This window comes from Selaginella moellendorffii, unplaced genomic scaffold (assembly GCF_000143415.4).
Source record: "Selaginella moellendorffii unplaced genomic scaffold, v1.0 SELMOscaffold_33, whole genome shotgun sequence".
In the NCBI taxonomy this organism is placed as follows: domain Eukaryota; kingdom Viridiplantae; phylum Streptophyta; class Lycopodiopsida; order Selaginellales; family Selaginellaceae; genus Selaginella; species Selaginella moellendorffii.
In genome coordinates, this window is record NW_003314294.1 from 345,563 (window position 1) to 367,185 (window position 21,623).

A 21,623-nucleotide genomic window follows, 5' to 3' on the forward strand; every position below is an offset into this window, starting at 1 on the left:
AAAGGTAAACCTAGTTCCGTTGGTAGTATTGGATCATAACCATATAGAATTTTATATGGTGAAGTACCAATAAAAATCTACACCCCTGTGATACATGCATACCGAAGAAATGGTAAATAACCATTCTAGTCCGAATGCTAAAAGTTCACGTACTTCGCAATCATCACTTTGAACGTCTGAACGAGCCGTTCCACTAAACCATTTGATTGTGGATGATAAGCACTCATGAAAGTGTGGCATATCCCCAACCGAGATGTCAAAACATGAAATGCCTCAGCCATAAGTGCAAGATCATTATCCGAAAGAATCTGTTCTAGACAAGAATGTTGGAACACTACTCGATTAAGGAAGAAGTATCCAATAGCAATTGCCGAGACACTAGCAAGAGCATTAACTTCCACCCAACAAGTCAAGTAATCAAAAGCAATAATAACATACTCATTGCCAGCAGTTGATTATGGAAAAGGTCCCATAAAATCAAATGCTATTAACTCAAATAGACAGGTGTAACAAACCAACTCCCCGAAGTGTCATAGGCTAAAGGATCCCTAAAAGTATGACCAAAATGATAAAGAGTTCATCGGATGGGACCGAGTCTGAAATTGAGTCCAAGACCGAGTCTGAGACCGAGTCTGGGATCGAGTTTGAGGCTGACTCCGAGACCGAGTTTAAGACCGAGTTTGAGACAGAGTCCGAGATCTGAGATCAGGTCTGAGACCAAGTCTGAGGTTGAGTTTGAGGTCGAGTTCGAAATCGGGTCTGAGGTCGAGTTTGAGATCGAGTCCGAGATCGAGTCCGAGGTCGAGTCCGAGATTGAGTCCGAGATTGAGTCCAAGACCGAGTCCGAGTACTAATACAAGTTGAGGGGTGAAAGCCCAAAGCGTGTGTCTCCCAAGGAAGGGGGGCTCCAGGGGGTTCCAAAAGTATAGTAGGGATAGTGAGGTCGAAGAACCAATCTTGAAGGAACTCTCCAGTGGTGCTTCCAAACTGACTTGAGGTTGAAATTGGGGTCGAGGGACCTTGGGTGGGAGTGAGCATAGATTTGGGTGGTGCTGGAGGGGCCACCCAAGGAAATGCTCAAGAGTAACTCTCACTCTTGGAAGGGAAACCGACTCCAGTGCTCTCGGCTCATGTGGAGTGGTGCCCCACTTGAGTACCTTGCGGCTCACTGGTCCTCGCCCTTCCTAAGGCCTTAGGCTTTCCCCAGTGGGCGGGGGGGCGGGGGGTAGAGGTACCCATGTCGGGTTGTTAGGCCATAGTGTTTCCCCCCGGTGTCCCGAAACAAGTGTTGAACCCAAGGTTTAGGATTTAGAGAGTCCCATGATCAAGCCTTATTGTACCAAGGGATGTTAGGAACCTGGAGGTTTGGTGTACTTGGTTGCTTGTGCCTACGGGGAGTGTAGTTGAAACTTAAGTCCAGTCTAACCCGGGGAGGGGGATTATAAAAGATTTACTAATCTGTGAATGGATGGCTAATGCTTCATTACTTGTGTAGTGAGTAGCTAAAACCAAGTATGACCAAGTAGGAGTTAGTACAATACGCGGGAACTTTGGCAAGAGAACTTAGCTAAGGCTAAGGCGGTGTTGGTCGAATAGACGAGGTAAGCTGGCAAATTGGAAAGAAAAAATTTGTGGCTTACAACGGGAAACTGCAATTGACTCCAACCGTATTTTTGCAACATAAGGGGGAGTATTATGAGCTTGACACCAAACACAGCTACGCATATACCAAATAATATTGCATCACATCTTCGGCTAATAGAAAAACTTACACAGTTTCTCGGTCACACAACAGTGTCCCATATGCCCACCTAGAATAGGAGAATCATAGTAGGCATAGAGAAACTATGGAATAAAGATTGAAGACTCTACCAACCGTAAATAATCATTAGGATTTGTCCCCACATTTTTTAATGTGGGGACAATAAAAATATTGTCCCCACAATATTGCCTTCTTCAAGGTGATATTGAAAATGTAAATGCCAAAATAGCAAGTCATCAATAAGTGATGCAAGATTCTCAAACCCATCTCAAAGCCTTCGAATCCACAACTCAATATTTTGAGCTTCATGAACCACATCAAGAGAAGGCATATTTTGCTTTGTACATTGTGGACACTAAATGTCAAATACAACAAACGCCGATGGCACAGAATCCTCATTTAGAAAATCCACAAATGCTAGAACAATAGGCTCGTAAAAAACATGAGAAAAGAACAAAGAAGGAAGAGAAGCTTAAGAAAGGGCATCAGCATCAGCCATAGAATTTCCTAGGCGATGAACAACACCAAAATTATATACATGAAGCTTCAAAACCCATCAAACAATACGATCAACCAGGTTCTTCCGCTTCAATAATGAAATAATGGCAGCTTGATCATATTCTAGTAACCTTTGAGAACCATGTAAATATGCATGAAATTTCTCAAAACCCTAAACTGTTGGTAAACACTTTTTTTCTATCATGGAGTAATTCACCTTCGCTAGTTGTAATGTATGGTTTATATATGCAATAGGATGGTGCTGACTAGGCACACTCACTCTCTTTCATCAACACACATCTAAAACCAATATCAAAAGCATTCATGCGCAAAATGAAAGGTCGAGTGTAGTCAGGATATGCCAACATCGAAGGAGTTGTCAATAACTTTTTAAAATCCATGAATGTTCACTCACAATCCAGAGATCAGATGAAAAATGACGTTGATGACTTTAGCAACGCTCACAACAGTGTAGTGCGATAAAAAAGATGATCCACAAAATGATTGAGATACTGCACCTTGCTTAGGAAACATTGCACATCATTCACACACTTCTAAATAGGGAACTTTAGAATAGTCATAAGTTTATCAAGATCAACTTGCAAATCCTCACAAGAAATACAATGCCCAAAATAAATCGTGTCCTTAGTCCTAAACATGCACTTCAATCGCTTTAGCTTAAACCAATGTCCCGTAACCGATCCAACACTTTACAAACATCATAGACGTGCTTCTCTCAGGTCCCATCCGAGTGAATCAAAACATCATCAATGAAGTCAGTAGTCACCTCTGGCATATTGCCGTCCATCATCCATTGGAAAGTTGCTAAAGCATTGTTCAAACCAAACGGCATCACCAAGAACTCATACAAACTAAACAGTGTACGAAAAGTAGTCTTAGGAACATCTTCTTCGACCATCGATACTTGCCAATACCTAAAAGCAAGATCTAGCTTGGTGAACTAACAACTTCTCCCTAAATAATCTAAGAGATCAATAGTGTAAGGAAGAGGGTAAACATTTGAGAACGTCACTTCATTTAACAAACAATAGTCAATGTAGAAACAAATACTCTCATCAGGCTTTGTCACAAAATGAGGTTCACATGCCTAAAGATTTCGTGACTTCTGAATAACACCCTTCTCCAACATCTCCTTGACATTTGTATGCAAAATCATGATTTCTTTAAATGACCGACGACGAACAGGAACCTTGATTAGATGAGCACCCCCAATTGGAATCGAATGACGTGTGGCAGACAATAGGTCAAATTCAAAAAGATCAGAATATCCTTCATGAGTTAATCAACTACTGCAACATAAAGACTATCAGAAGGATTAAAAAAGGGAAGAGTGGAACAAGACATAAACATAGAAGGAAGTAGTGGGGGGATAAAACTAATGGAAGCAAATGTAAAAGAAAAGGGATGAAGAGGTACAAAAATGAGAGGAAAATGAAAGTATTTTATCTTATTCTTAATCTTGCTTTATGTTCAACTTTGTCAACTCAAACTTATCTTGCATATCCTGTAGGAAATCACAAATATAAGACACTTGAACCAAAGCCAAACTCAAACTCACGAAAGACTTAGACTCATAGCCATACATCGCCATGAATGGAAACATGCCAATAATTGATTAATGAGTGCTATTGTGAGCAAAATAAAGCAAAGGCAAGTACTTTTCCCATACTCTTTGGTGAGTCAAATTTCCCATAAAAGACCTTAGCATATCTTCCAATAGCTAATTCATGTGTTCTGTTTGCCCATCTCATTATGGATGCTCATTAGTACTCATACTCAGCTTAGTCTCTAGTTTCTCAAATACCATTTGCCAAAACTTGCATGTGAACTTGGGATCCTAATCACTCACAATATCACCTACCAAACCATAAAGATTGAATAAACAACTTACAAACAACTAAGCAAGTTCAAAAATTTTAATTGCCATCTTTACTAGGAAGAAGTGATATATTTTTGTCAAATGATCCTAACCCAAATGACATCATTTCCTCGAAAGGATTTAGGCAAACTAATGATAAAGTCCATCAAAATGTTATCCCACTTATTTTTAGGTACACGTAGAGAATGATAAAGGCCAACAAGCTTTTGATGATCAACTTTGAACATTTGGCAAGTAAAACAACCATGTACATACTTCTCAACATCTAACTTCATCCCTAGTAAAAAAAAAGCCTTTTTACCAACATATACATTCTCAATACCCCTAGATCCCCAACACTTGGCACATCATAACACTCAATCAAAATACGTTTGATGAGCTTGTCAACACCAAAAACCACCACATCTCCCTTCTTCACTGAGATTCCATCTTATATCTCAAATGCCACAAACTTGTCACCCTTCGAATCTGTAAAGGTGTCCCTTGACAAAACCTTCATGCAAATATCAATGATAAAGTACTCAAAGTTAGCAAACTCCTTAAGTTTATCCAAGAGATCACTAGATAATATCACAAACAAGATTGAATTCATCATTTTGGATAAAGCATTAGCCTTGTATTGGATCTTAATGCACATGTCCTATAAAAACTCTTGCGAACAAGCCAAGAATCAACCTCTTAGTTATCATAAATATCTGATGACAACTTCCATTTCACAATACTATAATTTTTGGCATGTTTGACATATCAATGGTAATCACAAACACAAGATTGATTCAACCCTTGAAAGTCCATGCAAAGCAAGAAATCCTTAATGAAATGGATGGAATCCTTAACCTCCTTAATGTTATTTTAAACTGCAGTAATTTAGTGTTTTTGCCACACAATAATATTATCAAGGGTTTCTTCTTCCTTGTTATGGTAATCATCACTAACACCATACTCCTTATCATAATCTATATTCTACTCATCTGCCATCCCCTAAAGAATGTACTACTCCAATACCAATAAAATGAACAAGATAAACCCTAGACCAACCTAAATCCCACAGGCCATGGAATATTCTTAGAATATCTTGTGGTTTGTGTGAATTAACCAACATTTCACAATGGTTTTTCTAATTAAAGTTAATCAAAAGCCTAACATTTATTTTCTTTCTCCATATCATCCTTTCAACCATTTCTGTAAATAAAATAAAGATCTTTTTGTTGATTGTCCCACTTTGTAGTCCATGTTTCTAGATAAGAGGTCTATTTGAAAATCCATATCGTAATTCAGTGAAGTACGCAAGTTAGGTTCCACAAACAAATGGAAGCTTTTGGCTGTGTAGCAATCAGTTTTGTTTCGCTCACACAACAAATTTGTGGTTTATTAGTAATCTCGCTAGATTAGTTTTGTGGTGCTTTTCAGACTGAAGACACAGTGTCACAAGGCTGTGCCATTTTTTTTGTGCATACAGATTCCCCATGTCCTGATTACGCTCCATAACTTGGTGCACACCCACCAGGCTCATCCGTTCTATATAGCTGAGATAGCTGGAGCAAGCCAGCAAGTTGACAATGCAGCCATAGTTGAGTGGGCAGTTCTGGGTGGAGATTGGCATGGCTACGAAGAGAGCCAGAGCAGAGCTGTGGCAGTGGCAGGCAAAATGTCTGCAAGAAGCAAAGCCACAGCACAGTAGGATGCCCAAATATGGCAAGTGCATTCCCAATGGTTGTAATGGTTGTAGTTTTAATGTGAAACAAGATTCTAAACGGCAAGCAGGTGGGCAACTTAATCAAAAACAGCCTCTTGAGGAAGGACCGCTCTTCCCCTCTTCAAAAAGTTATAGTAAATATTAAATTTCATCTTGATCTTTTTTAATATTGACAATACATAATTCTTAATTTATTTTATATGAAAGAGTATTCTTTCACTTTGGAATTGGAATGGTGTTTCCAATCAAAACAAAGACAATGCTGGAAAATTTGTCACGTCCAGTGTGTTTTCGGGGGAAGACATATGAAATCATAGTTTCCAAATCCACAACAAAAGGGCGAAGTTTTGGGCAAGCTTTCTTGGACCAGAAACACCTCAAGCTTCCGATAGTGTGCTTCTCATATTCTTCCCGCTTAGCTACGGCAACTTTTGTTAACAATTTCCATTCATTTGGATCTGGATAAAATATCCTCTTGAAACTAAGATCAGATGCTTTTGGTGTTGATGCATCACGCTCTTCCCAAATGCTAAACTCTTTCTTCGCAATGACCTCAAGCATTCTTCGCCCCTCATAATAGAAGTCCCTAGGGTAACTCCTTATCTCCTGTTGTTCTGAAATTCTCCATTCATCACCCACTGTCTGAAAACAATAGAATGGACAGGTGCGCCACCGCCTCAAGTCAGGGGTATACATCACAGCGTTATCCCGGAAACACTTGTTGATAACAATAATTACGTATCTTTCCCTCTCAGAGCATAGCTCTATTCTAGAGCTTAAAATCCCGTCATTCATCTGAGAATCTGTGTTGAAAAGCATTTTGTCAATGGCAGGCAGTTCCTCCCATTGCATGAGCACAGGATTACCAACATAAAGCTTTGTTCTAGAACGTAAGAACACCATGCCTTGGTTAGTACCCAAAACTTGGTAATGATCCTTGAAATCTGGGAACGGGTCATCCAAGAAGGAACCTGAGAGTGGACACCAAGCTTTGAGAGCGTCGTTAACATACGTGAGAATCCAAACCCCCGAATCCATTGTAGCTCTAGATTTGAAGTCTGGTGATTGAACGATTTCTCTCCATGCCTTACACACGCTGCTTGCACGCACTGCACTTCGATTATCTAGACGCGATAAAATCTCCCGCAAGATTCTCACCGGTAGAAGCGTCATCCTGCGCAACCTAGGCCAATTTAAGGATTATATGCCCCAAATGAAAAGGAAAAGACAACCAAGAATATGCTTCATATAAAAACAGGTATATTCTAGAGTTACCGATCTCCTCCTCCAGACGTAAATGCGCCAGCCCGGACGCGCATACGTCCCAAGAACCACTGCTGGAATTTCATCATCGCGGCATTCTCCAAGAGCAGGCATGATCAGCGCTCATCGGGCTTGAATCCCGCCAACTTCATGCTGTTTGCCCCCTGTGGGAGGCCGCGAGAGGCCAGAGAGGTCTTCGATCAGATCGAGAACAACGATGTGAAATGGTGGAACTCGATGATCACTACATATGCCCAGAGCGGGCATAACAGATCGCACTTGTGAGCACGGTGCTCTAGGCGGCTGTGTTTGACAAGAACGTGGTCCTCCTGGATCGCTGCTTGTGCTCGGCAAGGAGAGGCCGAGAAAGTGCTCTTCGAGAGGAAGTCACCTTTGCCAGGGTTTTCAATGCTTGTTGAAGTTTGCTGCTGGATCATTGCACCACTGCCATCGTGATCATGTAGCGAGGTTTTCGAAGCACAAGACTGCTGGGAGCGAACTTGCTGTGATATCTGGGAGGCAGCTGTGTTTGACAAGAGTGTGGTCTCCTAGAACACTATGATCGCTGCTCCAGCTGCCAAAACTCGGGATCAAGCCTCAAGTGCTTCGACTCCAACAAGAACGTGCTCTCATCAGCATGTACAACGAACTTGACATGGACAGAGTTCACGCTTTGATTGTGGCCTACACTTAACACGGCAGGAACCCAGAGGTCTACAAGCAGATGGAATGGAGTCACTAGTGGTTCTGAGTGCCTATTCCAATGCTAGCGATTTGGAGCTCTGCATGCACGGCTCTTGGCAAGGAAATATGGAAACATAAGGAGACAGTAGGCATTGTTTAATTGAATGATTTTTTTGTTGTTCAAAAGAATTTTTAATGCTTTATAAGTTTTCCACATGCCCACGTCCACAACAATGCAATAAACAACATGAGTGGCAACAATGGAAATAAAGGTATAGAAAATACCTCAAACACTAGTTGTCCCTAGGCTAGTGCCGGAGCTAGTGCTCGGCGCAGTGCCAAAGCTGGTGCCAGTGGTGCCGGAGCTGGATGAAACTCTGGAGGTACTACTAGATGAAGCTCTGGAGGTACTGCTGGAGCTGATGCCGGAATTGCTCGACCTGGGGCCAAAAATGATGCTATCGAAGGTAGAAACTCTGGTGTTGGAGATAGTGTTGAACACTGTATTGAAAGTGGTGCTAGAAATGGTTGTGGCGGTGCGCTTTCTGTGGGTGACTCCAACCATGGCTCTTCACTACCCCAATCCCATGTCTCCCAAACTGGAGGGGGAGGTGGTGGAGGCGAAGGTGGAGGCGCCATCGATAATGGAGTCTCGTGATCACTCTCATCCTCACTTCCACCACCACCACCACCACCACCTACGATACCACCAACACCTGCGATACCACCACCACCGCTACCGCCGATATCACCACCATTGCCACTGTCGCTGCCACCAGAGCCTCCCACAATTACTGGAATTACTGGAGGGGGCTTCGATAGCAATGGGGCAGGACCTATAGAGGGCGTGGAGGAAGAGGCAGTCGATGGCACGCTCGAGGATGGTGGAGATGAGGCGGAGAAACTTGGAGATGGGGCTGCTGCTGGTGAGGAGGAGAAAGGGACGCTCACTGCTGGTGGCGAGGAGACGCTCACTGCTGGTGGTGAGGAGGATCTTGGCGCTGTGAAATTCGTTGGCGTGCTTACCGGGGCGGGGCTTGGAGATGGGGCCAAGAAGGGCGATGACACACTCATCGGAGATGAGGCTGCTGCTGGTGAGGAGGAGAAAGGGACGCTCACTGCTGGTGGCGAGGAGACGCTCACTGCTGGTGGTGAGGAGGATCTTGGCGCTGTGAAATTCGTTGGCGTGCTTACCGGGGCGGGGCTTGGAGATGGGGCCAAGGAGGGCGATGACACACTCATCGGAGATGAGGATGGGGCTGCCGCTGCCGCTGCCGCGCTTATTGGGCCAGACGACGATCCAGGAGATGGGGCGCTATCCGGGGCTGGCGCCCATGTCGTGGATAGCCGGGCAGAGAATGCCGCTTCTTCATCCGGATCCGACAGCTTGCATGCAGGCGTCGAGAGATTCGCAACAACAAGCTCTTGCGCCCACGGCACCGCCATAGAACCCTAGCTCACAAAATGGGCGGGAGACTATAAACTTTTATCCTTCTTTGCTTAGGATGATTGTGCTTGGTTTTCCTGCGCAGACACCCCGACGCAACAGAGATGTTAACGTTGGAGAGCAGCACGTATGGAGCACTGTCATGTCGATCCAGCTCCATAGCCTCGTCCGCCGCTCTCCTAGCCCGCTTCAAATGCCCGTGAGTTCCACACGCCCCCAGCAAGCTCGTCCACCCCACGCTGCCAGGATTAAACGGCATGCTGTGGAGCAAATCCTCAGCCTCCTCCAGCTTCACAGCGCGCGATAGAACCGTCACAACGCCCGAGTAGTGATCGAAAGTTGGAGTGATCCTGTCCTCGATCATCGACTGGAAGTACCACTTACACTCGTCAACGAGGCCGGTGTGGCCACACGCCAACAGGAAAGTCGGCTCCAGCGGTTTGTAGCCGTGGAGCTCGAAGAGGCGGTAGAACCAGAGCGTGTCGATGCCGTAGCCATGGTGAGCGTGGGCTGCGATGATCCCGTGCCAGCACACACGGCGTTCTTGGCATCCATCCTCTCGAACATACGTCGAGCTTGCCACACTTTGCGTAGAGATTAAACGCCGCGCACTCCACCGCCGTGTTCCGCTCCAGCTCGGGGCTCTGCCTCACGGCCTGCTCGAAGATCTTCCTCCCGCTGTCGAGCAGCCTCGCGTTGGAGCAAACGCTGAGGATGTTGGTGATGGTGTGGGCGTCGGGTGTTACGTTGCTCTCGCTGACCATCTTGCTGTAGAGCTCGAGAGCGTGCCACCGTTTTGAGCGTAGGCCGCGATCATGGCGTTCCAGGCCATCACGTCCGGTTGGAGCTGCTCGAAGACGTGGAACGCAGCGTCAACCTGGTTGCACCTGGCGTACATGTGGACGAGAGCGGTCTTGAGGCTGAGGTCGGAGCTATATCTGCTGGAAGAGACTTGCTCGTGGATCCTGTATCCTTCTCTCACGGCTCCAGGCATCGAGCAAGCAGCGAGAGCTCCAGCGAAAGTCCCCTCGTTGGCTTTGATCCCTGCGGAGCTCATCTCCCAGTAGAGCCGGACACCGTCCTCGTAAGCTACCAGCATCGCGTTCCAGCAGTTTGCGCTGGATTTGAGGTGCCTGGGTACATGGAGATGAGCGCACCTGCACAGCCGTGTCCGTGAAGAACTTACAGAGTCTGTCAAACGGTGAATGACTATACCTTCCCAGAGTGACTCCATAGCCGAGCACGCAGCGATGACCGCCAGCATCGTCACCTCGGTCGGCTGGACTCCTTCCAGGATCATCCCCCGGTAGAGCCTGAGAGCTCTTCGAGCGTCACCACCTTGGACGTAAGCACGACTTCATCCGCTTGAACACCGCCTTGGCTTCGCGAATCTCTCCACAGCTCGCATACATTTTAATAAGCGCGTTGAGAACCACCGGAGATTGAGAGCAGTCCTTGGAGGCTACGTGAAGCTTCTGACAATCTTTAAGCTCCGCACAGGCGCTTAGAATGCTCGAGAGTGTCGACTCATCCGCATCCAAGCCTCGCTGCTTCATCATGTCGTAAAGATCGACAGCGGCCCTGCTGTATCCTCCTGCTCGTAGGCCGTGATCATCGCATTCCACACCACGACCGCCTTTGTGTCCTTGCAGCTCTGGAAAATCGACAGCTCCAGCCTCCCACACTTAACGTACATGTTGGTGAGTGCTGCCACCAGAACTCCATCGCTGAATCCATCTCTCCTCGCCAAGACCAGTGCATGCAGCGCCTGCCGGAGCTCCAAATCGTTGGCATTGGAACAGGCGCTCAGAACGCTGGTGAAAGTCACCTTGTCCGGCTCCATGCCTTCTCCCTCCATCTCGGTTCCTCCCGTGCTGAGTGTAGGCCACGATCAAAGCCGTCCAGGAGACCACATCGTGAGCTCTCACTTTCGAGAAAACTCGGCTGCCCGCGTCAAGTTCGTTGCACTTCCCATACATGCTGATGAGAGCGTTCTGGACCTTGATGTTGGAGTCGTAGCCGTGATCAACGCCCGAGTTTTAGCAGTCGTAAGCTTGCAGAGATACCCAGAGCAATCACCACCGTAACTTCGTCCCGATGGACTTTCTGCGCCACCATCTCGTGATAGACTTCAAGAGCTTCCCTGTCCAGATTATTCTGTGTGTAAGCTCCCAGCATCGCGTTCCAGGACACCACATTCTTGTGCTGGATCCCATTGAAAACTTGTCTCGCCATGCCAACTTTCCCGAACTTGCGATACATGGTCACGATGGCAGTGGCCACGGTCACATTGGCTTCCAGGTGAGAGCCTCGAATACGATCTTGGATCCGCTTTCCCACCTCCCGATGATCCAGCATCAAAGAGCAAGCGTTGAAAACGCTTGCAAAGGTGACTTCGTTGGGCTCCAGTTCCATCCTCTCGAAAAGCTCCAGCGCCTGCACGGCCTCTCCTTGCTGAGAACAAGCAGCGATCATAGCGTTCCAGGAGACCACGCTCTTGCTCTCGATCTTGTCAAAGACGGCCCTCGCAACGTCTAGTCGAAGCGCGTTCTGGACGACGATCGATGACGAGAGACCCTAAACCCTGGCATGAGCTCTGGAATGGATCTTCTTCCCTTCCTCGAGCGAGGAGAAAGCTCCCAGGATCCCAGCGAAAGTTGTGTCGCTGGCTTTCAATCCGAAACCTTCCATCTCCTCGCAGAGCTGCCGAGCTTAGTCGCTATGCCCGCCCTGGGCATATGCCGCGATCATCGAGTTCCAGCATATCATGTCCCTGTTCTCGATCCGATCGAACACCTCGCAGCCTGCCACAGCGGGCATACATCTTCACGAGCCCAGTCTCCACAACTATCCCACTCTGGAACTCGCCACTGGAAATCCTGGCATGGATCCTCCGGCCTTCTTCCAGATCCCTCAAGATGGAGCAAGCGCCAAGGACGCTGGAAAGAGTAGCGCTGTCGGGCTTGATCCCCGCCGAGTCCATGTCTCGATCGCCTTGTGGCCCCGATGGTGAAGTTCCAGGAGAAGAGGCTTCTTCGCGGGAGGGCATGGAAGACCTGGATGGCGACGTCGACGCTGCCGCATTTGCCATACGTCTGGAGGAGGTGATTGCCGAGGAATCCATCGCTGTCGAGGGCGTGGCCCTGCGGTAGGGGGGTCGCACTGCCGCAGTGCTTGAGGGCGACTGGAATTGCAAATGGTAGAGACCGTCGTCGAGGCGTGCCAATCGCTGCAAGGGAGAATCGATGATCGCTGTGCTGAGGAGACGCCGCCGCGCTTTTCGAAAGCTTGTATCATTTCCCGGCATTCGTTTGAGGACGAGGATCCTGTTTAGGGTATTCTTGTTGTTATATATGGCTTGCTATCGATAAGAGTGAATGTTAGTCAGGTATGCTCAAAGGCATTTCTACTAGTTAGATTATAAAATTTGTCTTAAAACACCCTTCCTTTCTCTGCTACAACTTACACCGACCGGAGTACATGAAGGACGCACTGCGCACCTGACACTCACACAAATTACATGCAGCTACTGTCAGCAAGTACTTGAAACAAACTATCTGCAAGTTCTTAAAAAAAAACTATCGCTGATGCCGGTTTTGTTGCCCCCCTTTCGAAAGTTTTTTGCTCTAGTCCAGCAAACAGGTCGCTAGTGTCATATCTTAGGCGGCTCAAGCTCTACATCGACGACGCGCTCGACGAGCCCCCGATCGACAAGATCGTCATCGCGCCTCATGGAAAATCCGCGTGGCTTTCTCGATTGATCCTGGCATGAGCCGCGCAGCGATCAGGGCATCGGATTGATCAGTTGATCGATGCTCTGCGAGTGATTGCGAGTGAAAGCGTGAAGGATCAAGCAGCATTCGGTAGAGGATCACAGTTTTCTAGATTTTCTAGCGAGAGTCCCCCGAGTTCCAGCTCTCTGGCGGGGCAGCTCGCCCGGAGATCTCCTCGAGTGGTCACTAGAGGTGGAACGCAATGAAATTCTCAAGCATTCCAGCAGCTCGAAAACTCAAGATTCGAGATGGAGAATGCTCTAGGAGCTCTATGCTCATGTTGGAAGCTGAAACGCCCAGTGGGATGGATGGCAAAATGCCAAATGGAAGATGGAGTTCAATGCCAACCGAGGTCTTGGATGGCAAGATGCCAAATGGAAGATGGAGCTCAATGTATGTTATCACTATCTTTTTGGTGACGATGTTATGTGTGGTAAATGCTCAAGTCGTGAGATTGCCATTGACTTTGAAAAGTCGGCCTGAATTTGGGCTTTGGGCCACAATACCTATAAATGGGCTTCCAGTTTCATTTCTTGTGGATACTGGATCAGCTGCTCCATTTGTTTTGGATGAACCTGATTTAGATAGAATTCGGGGATCATTTGGACAAGCACATGAAATTGAGGGGAAAAATTGTGTTTATTGCACAAACATAAGCTATGCTGGTGGACATTGGGTTAAAGGTCATTTTAAAGAATCTCAGTGGCTAGTTGGTAATAAACTAAAGCAAACTAGATTTTTATTAGCTAATGAATGGAGTGGCAAAGGATTAGATGGATCTCGTGGAAGTACGGTGAAAGCTTTACTGGGTTTTGGACAAAGAGAAGATTCCATAATTAGCCAGTGGAAATACGACAGATTTAGTCATTGGCATAATGGTGATCGAGGTGAAATAGTCTTTGGGGTATCTGGACATCCTAAAGGTGCTGTTATCATTAAATTGGCTAATGCTGATACTGTTTACAAAACGCAAGTATACAGGTTGACATATGATTCGGAATCTATCGCTGTGAATTTGAATATTCCATGGGACACTGGAACTGAAAACACATGGTTCGACAGTAAATTGTACGGATTAATTGCCAGGAAGATGCTTTCTACGATAAGTGATATATATTTCAACAAAACACTTGACACGGCATGCTCTCCTAAAATTGCATTTAATTTGCAATTACCACCCATACAAATTGATCTTGGACAAGGAATTTTAAAAATTCCAAAATCAAGCTATATGTCACCTATTGATGGAGTGGGATTATGTGTGAATTTTAGATTGGATGAAGGAAGAAAACCAATAAATATTATTGGTTTGTCTTTTTTGAAAAATTTGAGAGTTACATACGATTTAAGGTCACGAACTATGTCTTACATTCAAGAAATGTAAAACTATATATATCCTTAAAACGAACAGGAAAATTTCCCTCACCTAAGCTTTACCTATGAAGGCAGAGTTAGAGGCGAGGCTGATAAAAGAAGGGGAGAAAAACTAACTGAGGAAGCCCAGCCAAACCTGCTTGCCAGTAGACCCCCCTCAGACCCATTCCTCAAAAGCTCAAATTCTTGTGGAATTCTTCATAAGTTCAGGGTCTGATATAGATTTTGGTGCTGGAACTTCACTTCCCTGCTTGTTTTCCAGCGCGTTGGCACTCCATTGCCAAGCTCGCACTGCCGACAGTGAGCTCGCGAGCCGTGAGTCCATGGGTATTTCTGAGTTCTCTTTTAAAAGCTGTGATCACCAGCTCTGGAAAATCTCACTCGATAAGAAAAGGCCATGCCTTGCCGAGCTCCAAATCGTTGGCATTGAAACAGGCGCTCAGAATGCTGGTGAGCTTCCGGTGACTTTCTAGCTGCTACTCACGTTTTCTTATTTTGGCGTTTTGGTTGGGGAAGGGGACTGCGCGAAGGCCGTGGGAATCCAGAGCTCATCTTTTGTTATCCATAACTGAGACCAGCATCCGGAGGTCCCCCTCACGGAGATCAAGCGTTGCACGCCTGCTTGTAGAACTCAAGAGCTGCCGGGAGAGCATGGAAGATCTGGATGGCGTCGTCGACGCTGCCGACGAATAGTAGGAATATGCCTATAATTTTTAACTATAATTATTCGGTCAGAATATAGATTCAGAAACTACACATGTCTTTGACATTCAGTCAGTTTTTTTCAATGGTGCAGTTATATCCGCAATAATTGAATCAGTTAATAACATTTATGATAATAGTCCCTGTTATTCTGGATTTTCATTTACAACCCTAGACTTACTATTATATTATCAAACTCAAGGTGGTGGCTTATACTCGCAATAAAAGGATGGAAGAAGCAAAAGGCCCTTCTGACCGTGCTTGGCAGCCCCAATACACGAAATCTGTTCTGACCCAATATCTAGTTGCTGAGGATAAGCATAAGGAAAACTTGCAAGTGGTCTTGTTTTTCTGTTTGGAAACGCTTATTTGACAAGCAAACTAACCTTCCATATTTCTATTTGATCTTGTATTGATCTATAGGCTACAAAGAATAAATAGTGCTGCATTGATCATCTACAGGCTCACATTCTGGCCCTATCGGTCTAAGATGATTCTTTATTATCATTATTATTACTATTTGACTTGCTGGTATTTTTTTAATTTGTTGATATAATGTTATTAAGATTTTCAAGCTGCTTAATTATTAATCTCGCAGCTTAATTTGGTTTTTATATTAATATTATAAATATCTTGTTGGTTTTATGATTTTTTATATGATTAAATATAAAGTTTTATCTACATTTTGTAATTTATAAATGCTACTTACAATATAAATAACGTGTGATCATTTAATGGCGTGATTCTAAGTAAAGAACTGGATGCTCTTGTATTGCCTTTGTGATTTGGACGTGCCATTAGAAATATTTCTTTTTAGCTGGTCATGTATCTTTTGCCACTAAGTGTCTAGAGCTCTTGGTTTATTCAAAACACTCTCAAACCATATAGAGAATTTTTATTGATTGTATGCCCCTCCCTAGTATATCTCATGATTATAAGTGAGTGCCATGCAAGCAAGAGTTATAGTAGCGAGTGGGAGCTGGGTCACAGGCTGATGATCTTCTCCAACACCTCTGCCTCACAAGTGATCATTCCAGCTTCAAGAGCATTCTCTTTGCACCTCTGGAAAATCTCCAGGAAAACACCTCTCACTTTGGAGAGTGTCAAGCTTGTTTTGGCAATTTTTTAAGAGTTTCGAATGTTACACAAGATGCCAAATACATGCTGGACAAAGTAGCACTGTCAGGCTTGATCCCCAAGGAGTCCATGCTCCTGAACATTTCATGCCTGTTCTTGGCAAAGGAAGAGCTCGACAGTGTTGTTGATGCTGTTGCATTTGCCATACGTGATTGGCAAGGAATCCATCACTGGTGAGGCTTCTGGTGACAATGGTATATGAATCCACCCCTGCTGTAAGGCTGCCACATTACCACAGTGCTTGAGAAGCAAGGACATTGGGAGAATTGATGATGGAGATGCTGGAGTTTGTCCAAAGATTTAAAAAAATGGGATAAATCCATTAATAAATAATCCATTATTAATGGGATAAATTTTTATCTCATTTTTTAAATTTATAATGAAGATGTTTATTTTAGGGGTGTAAAGAATATATTTAAAATATTTGAACCTTAAACCTTCTCTAATTCACTCCTAAGGATAAGTTACAAGATTGAAAATGTAATGCATTGCCACATCTTGTAATTGAGAATAGGCTAAGGCTGTTGTCTAGGGGCAGGGATTTTTTCATGGTAAATTGTTGGCAATGAATATATTATTATTGCCTCTGATTACTTGATTCATTGAGTGGAGAGTTGATGCTTTTGCTAATGTGTCAAGGACTGCTATTAGGTACTTCCTCCTCAATCGAGTGGTGTTTTAGCATTCATGTCTAGAGTGGATTTCTCTTGGATAATGGTTTTATATTTATGGTTGAGGCATTTCACATTATAACATTTTGGCTTGGGATATGTTAAACTTTTATAAGTGTTTATCATCCATAGATCGATAGTTTGGTGGAATAGCTTATCTAGACCTTCAAAAGGATCATTACAAAATATATGAATTTTCAACATTCGAATTAGGATGGTTATTTGCCATCTTTTTGGTATATATATGTTATAGGAGTATAGAGTTTTGTTAATGCTTCACCATATAAATTTCTATATGGTTATAACCCGATATTATCAATAGAGTTGAGTTTACCTTCACAATTGCCACAAGTTATTAATGTTAGGTTTTAGGATTAATATTTGGCAAGCATTCTTCCACTTGTTCGAGCAAAGTTTGCTAAACATTTGGGCTATGTACAAGTGGGACAATAATGGTATTATAACTCCCATCATCATCCACCTATAGAGTATAAAGTGGATGTCTATTTTCCCAATCTTATGGTACATAGTCTGTCTAAGGGGCTCTTGCTTAATGGAAGGGACCGTATCAAATGTTATGGCAACTTAGAACTCAAGTTTATAAGGTTCAACATGATATTCAATAGGCTAATCCTCCAAAAATTGTGTATATCCAACAACTAAAACGTTTTGTATAAAGGAATCAAGAATATTAGTACCACCTACAAATCCACCAGTGGTTCCTCCTAATGCTCTTTCAAATTTTGGCCCATCAACTAAGGAACCTTGACTGCCTTCCATCCTTCTAAGAGGAGGGGATGATGTGAGGTCCAAGTATACAGTTATGTGTAACCTCCTGAGTTTGGACTTCCCAGGAGGTCACTCAACCCAGTACTATTCAAACCCAAGGACGCTTAACCCCAAATATCCCAAGACCCTTAACCAATTGGAAAAGGGGGTGCACTCTTATTCATGGGCCCTTTCCCTTTATATTTGAACCCCTATGGACAGTCTCTCGAGTCGTTCCCTTTGGTTGCTTATATTATGATGCATGTACAATAATATTAGCATAATGGATTTTAATAGCCGTTAGATTAGTTTTAATCTAGACCACATTGTGAGGTGGTTCCTATTGGGTTCTTGTGGATATAATATATAATATAAGCCCCACTCTCACCTAGTCAGATGAAAACATGGAGGTATGGTTTGTGCTTTCACCAACAAACAACATAGGGCAGCCCTTTAGAGTCACGAGAGGAGAATACTTCTCTCTATAGGAGAAGCGCAAGTAATGCCACAGGTATCAGATGACAAGATCAAAAGATAAATTCCCAAACAGCTCAATATGGTAGAATCTAACACCCTTCTAGAAGGGGATGGATTGGTGGTATAATGGTGCTAGCAGTTACTAGAGGATTTGGATTGGGACCCTGTAGCATGGCAACGAGGTGGGTTTTTCTTGTACACAGTCAAAGAGGCATATAATGGGCTGTTGACATCTCATGAAGAGGTGAGAGAGGAAATATCAAAATTGTGGTAGAAGTGGATGGCACAAGGTGTGGATGCAAAGTAGATACTAGGAAACACATTAGACTTCTAGAAGCTCCCAATCCAGGAGAAGGCCAAAGTCACATCTTGGCTAGTGGCCAAAAGTGGTCTCCTAGTTGGCAACAATTTTGAGAGGAGGTGAAACAAAGGTGTAAAGAATGTGACAAGGTGGAAATAGTTAGTTATGCATTGTGGGAGTGTGATGTGGCTAAGGAGGTGTGGCTGTAGATCTTTACAGCAGTAAAGGAACTTGGGATCTCACAAGACTTCAAGGCTTGGTGTGGAGACGTCATACATTGGTTCGAGGGGGCTAGAGGCCTTGCCACAAGTCCCACATGAAGGTGCATCAGGTGTAGGGGACATCATGGCTGGGGGATTCATATGTGTTGGGATGAGACAAGGGTAGAGATAGGGGTCCTTGTGTGGGCCATATTAGATGGGCAGTCTAACGAGCGATGGGGGTCTAGTTTGTGTGGGAAGCATACAATTGAGCATATTTTGATGGGGTACAAGCCACGGTATTAGCAATTATGGCAGCATGGTGGAGGCTTACACTAGCAGCAGTATGACTACATCATGCCATCCTTAGAGACAAGAAGGAATGGCAAAAGGCATGCATTGGTGATTGCAATGAGATAGGAATTCATTGAAGATGCACACCCTAAACTTGATTATGCAGTCCGCATAGAATGTGGAGCTAGACTTGACATGATGAAGGAGACCCTAACTGCTCTAGAGTGTGAAGCAATAACATGTCTAATTTTTGTATTAACCCCTAAGGGGTATTGAGGAATGTATATATATGTTTTATCAATCCGGATCATTTGCTCCTATATATAAGCTAGGGTTTTAAGCTAATTGATAAATACATTTCTATAATCCACTTCCATATTCCATGCACTCACATAAGCAATTAGTATTTATAATATATGAACTCTTTTTTTTTGCTTCTCTGGGTCTACTAATAAGAAGAAATTCATCATCCACTGAGTGTTATATATTTGCCATCTTTGAGTAACACTGGAGATGAATTGGTAAATTTTTAATATATACAAACTTAGTTTTTATTAGTTCATATCAGTAAAATAACTAAGGTTTTCCAGAAAATACTGTCTATAGCATCAAGCTCATCCAAAGGTTAGCAAAAGAAATACAAATCTCCATCCTTAAATAAAGAGGAATTTGTCCTAAAAAGGCTGCTGAGAAGCATGAACTGGAGGGGATAGGATGAAAGGCTGATGTAAAAATGTATATAAATGGCTAAATATATTAGTTTAATTATAAACATGAGATTAATCTATGAACTTAAATAAAAGAATAAAGACGTGTTTAGGAAAGTTTATAAATTTTCTAATGTGGTCGACAGCAAGCTTGCTGCCTGTCCACGCCTCCTCAGGAGCAGCAACTGCCTTCGTGGGGAGGCGATTCTGAAGATAACAAGCCGTCGTCACAGCCTCTGCCCAAAAAGTTGCTGGCACCTTGTTGAATTGAAGCATGGCATTGGCTGCTTCAATCAGGGTTCGGTTTTTCCTCTCTGATACGCCGTTTTGTAGGGTGCGGTTTGCTTTCGCTGGATTCCATGCATTTGGAGAAACATGGAAAACTCCATTTGGTCGGCAAAAGTTTTAAACGTATCAAGAGCTTGCGACTTAGTTTTGAAGAAGAATGCAATAGTCTTGCGACTGAGATCATCAATAAACGTGATGAAAAATCGAAAACCGCCATATGAGAGCTGGTCCCCAAATATCACTATGAACAAGCTCAAGAATTTTCAGTGGTGCCAGGGGCTCCAGACTTGGGAAAACGTGTGTGAATCTGCTTCCCGAGTTGGCATCCCTCGCAAAAGGGTATGCGCGACTGGGTCACCAGCTCAGAATCGATGCCATCAACCAGCTGCTGCTTGCCTAATTGGGCAATCCGGTTTGGACTTGCGCGTGACTGTCGAGGCAGCAAAAGTGAGGAACTTGTGAGGGCGTTCTTCCACTTCTGCTGAAGGCCCATCCCAGGTGGTGGTTCAGCAATCCGGAGAAATCCCTGTACCAATGCTGCCAAATCCAGACCATGTAGAAGCTCCTGTCGTGGCTCTACCCTCGGGCTCATCGAGACCATGTTAAAGATGTCCCTGAGAGCTTGGTGGGGAGCTCCCAGAAATTCCACACGATGCAGAAGCGATGGCATCTCCTGATTGCAAGCAGTCGTCAAGCGTTTGATAATTCGTTCCTGAAGAACAGGTTGGTGTCTAAAGCTCCTCCTGCAGGAAATTGGTGCGATCCATGTGGATCCCAACGATAAATCCAGAAAACACAAGCTCACAGTAGAAAATCAAGGGATATCGAGTTCCAGGCAAAGAGCACTACGGTTGGAAACTCTCAACAACAAGAAGTTTGACGGCTGTTGCATGTAGATTTCTTCCTCAAGGTTGCCGTTCAAGAAGGCGGTTTTAACAAACATTTTATGGATGTGCCAGTTTTTTGAGCTTCACCACCGGTGCAAACGTATCTGTGTAGTCAAATCCCTATTGCGGTCTATGTCGACGACTCGTTGCTCGTTTGCAACAGCTCCGAATTTCTTGCTGAGATCAAACAGGTATTTTCTTTACCACCCTCATGGACTAAGTCAGCCCCAGTGACTAGATCCTGATGGCGATGTCTTGACTGGATCTGATGGAGACGAGAGGTAAGAGATGCTTGAAAGCATCTCATACCTCCATCTCCATAAGATCCAGTAGTAGGCTCCAAGCAAGGTTGAAATGGGGACCCGTACACGCCCCCCCATTCCACTAATCAAGCGATCCTAAGGAAGAACCAACGTTGCCATTTGACAACTCCAGCGCCGCACCCGTAAAAAGGGTTACATATGATTGTTTGATGAAAACGATTCACGAGAGTGGCAAACAAAGGCTGCCTTTGTTAGAACGACGCCGTTCATTCTATCAGCTTTCCTATTTTTTTGCAGGAATTTGCTCCTTTCGAATGTGTGAATACCCATCCTCCCCAGAGGCAATTCCATGCAACCCAACTTCAGAACCGGTGATGGAACAACATGATGATGATGATGAACCGGTGATGGCGCCCTTCATTTAATTCTTTCTGAGTGTGGTTATGATTTTTGATACGGCAGACGAACAACTGATTTTCTCTTACTCCACTTCTTTTTCCTCGCAAATTGCAAGCTCTGTCTGCCCATCTT

The 21,623-nt window shown here is 44.4% G+C and overlaps 3 protein-coding genes across 3 annotated transcripts; all 3 read right to left on the reverse strand.

Annotated features, from left to right (window-relative positions):
• Window positions 1-9,260: 9,260 nt before the first annotated feature.
• Window positions 9,261-10,550, reverse strand: LOC9638644 (pentatricopeptide repeat-containing protein At2g02980, chloroplastic). The gene is made up of 2 exons (XM_024682032.1): window positions 10,012-10,550; window positions 9,261-9,834 (listed from the first exon to the last, which is right to left on the reverse strand). The coding sequence occupies exons 1-2, from the start codon at window positions 10,548-10,550 to the stop codon at window positions 9,261-9,263; spliced, it is 1,113 nt and encodes a 370-aa protein (XP_024537800.1).
• A 31-nt stretch (window positions 10,551-10,581) lies between these two features.
• On the reverse strand, window positions 10,582-11,229 carry LOC112348810 (putative pentatricopeptide repeat-containing protein At1g68930). The gene is made up of 2 exons (XM_024682033.1): window positions 11,079-11,229; window positions 10,582-10,904 (listed from the first exon to the last, which is right to left on the reverse strand). The coding sequence occupies exons 1-2, from the start codon at window positions 11,227-11,229 to the stop codon at window positions 10,582-10,584; spliced, it is 474 nt and encodes a 157-aa protein (XP_024537801.1).
• Window positions 11,230-11,275: 46 nt separating this feature from the next.
• Window positions 11,276-11,941, reverse strand: LOC112348811 (pentatricopeptide repeat-containing protein At3g12770-like). Its single transcript, XM_024682034.1, has 2 exons — window positions 11,834-11,941; window positions 11,276-11,704 (listed from the first exon to the last, which is right to left on the reverse strand). The coding sequence occupies exons 1-2, from the start codon at window positions 11,939-11,941 to the stop codon at window positions 11,276-11,278; spliced, it is 537 nt and encodes a 178-aa protein (XP_024537802.1).
• Between the last annotated feature and the right edge of the window lie 9,682 nt (window positions 11,942-21,623).

Excerpts from the sequence above, each read along its gene's own strand:
- LOC112348810 (XM_024682033.1), bottom strand. The coding sequence starts at position 11,229 with ATGTATGGGAAGTGCAACGAACTTGACGCGGGCAGCCGAGTTTTCTCG. Across the intron at positions 10,905-11,078 it reads AAGGCATGGAGCCGGACAAG|AGCTGCAAGGACACAAAGGC; the intron begins GTGACTTTCACC and ends TCGATTTTCCAG.
- LOC112348811 (XM_024682034.1), bottom strand. The coding sequence starts at position 11,941 with ATGGAAGGTTTCGGATTGAAAGCCAGCGACACAACTTTCGCTGGGATC. Across the intron at positions 11,705-11,833 it reads ATTCCAGAGCTCATGCCAGG|CAAGGAGAGGCCGTGCAGGC; the intron begins GTTTAGGGTCTC and ends GCTTGTTCTCAG.
- LOC9638644 (XM_024682032.1), bottom strand. The coding sequence starts at position 10,550 with ATGATCCTGGAAGGAGTCCAGCCGACCGAGGTGACGATGCTGGCGGTC. Across the intron at positions 9,835-10,011 it reads TCGAGCTCTACAGCAAGATG|TGTGGCAAGCTCGACGTATG; the intron begins GTCAGCGAGAGC and ends CTCTACGCAAAG.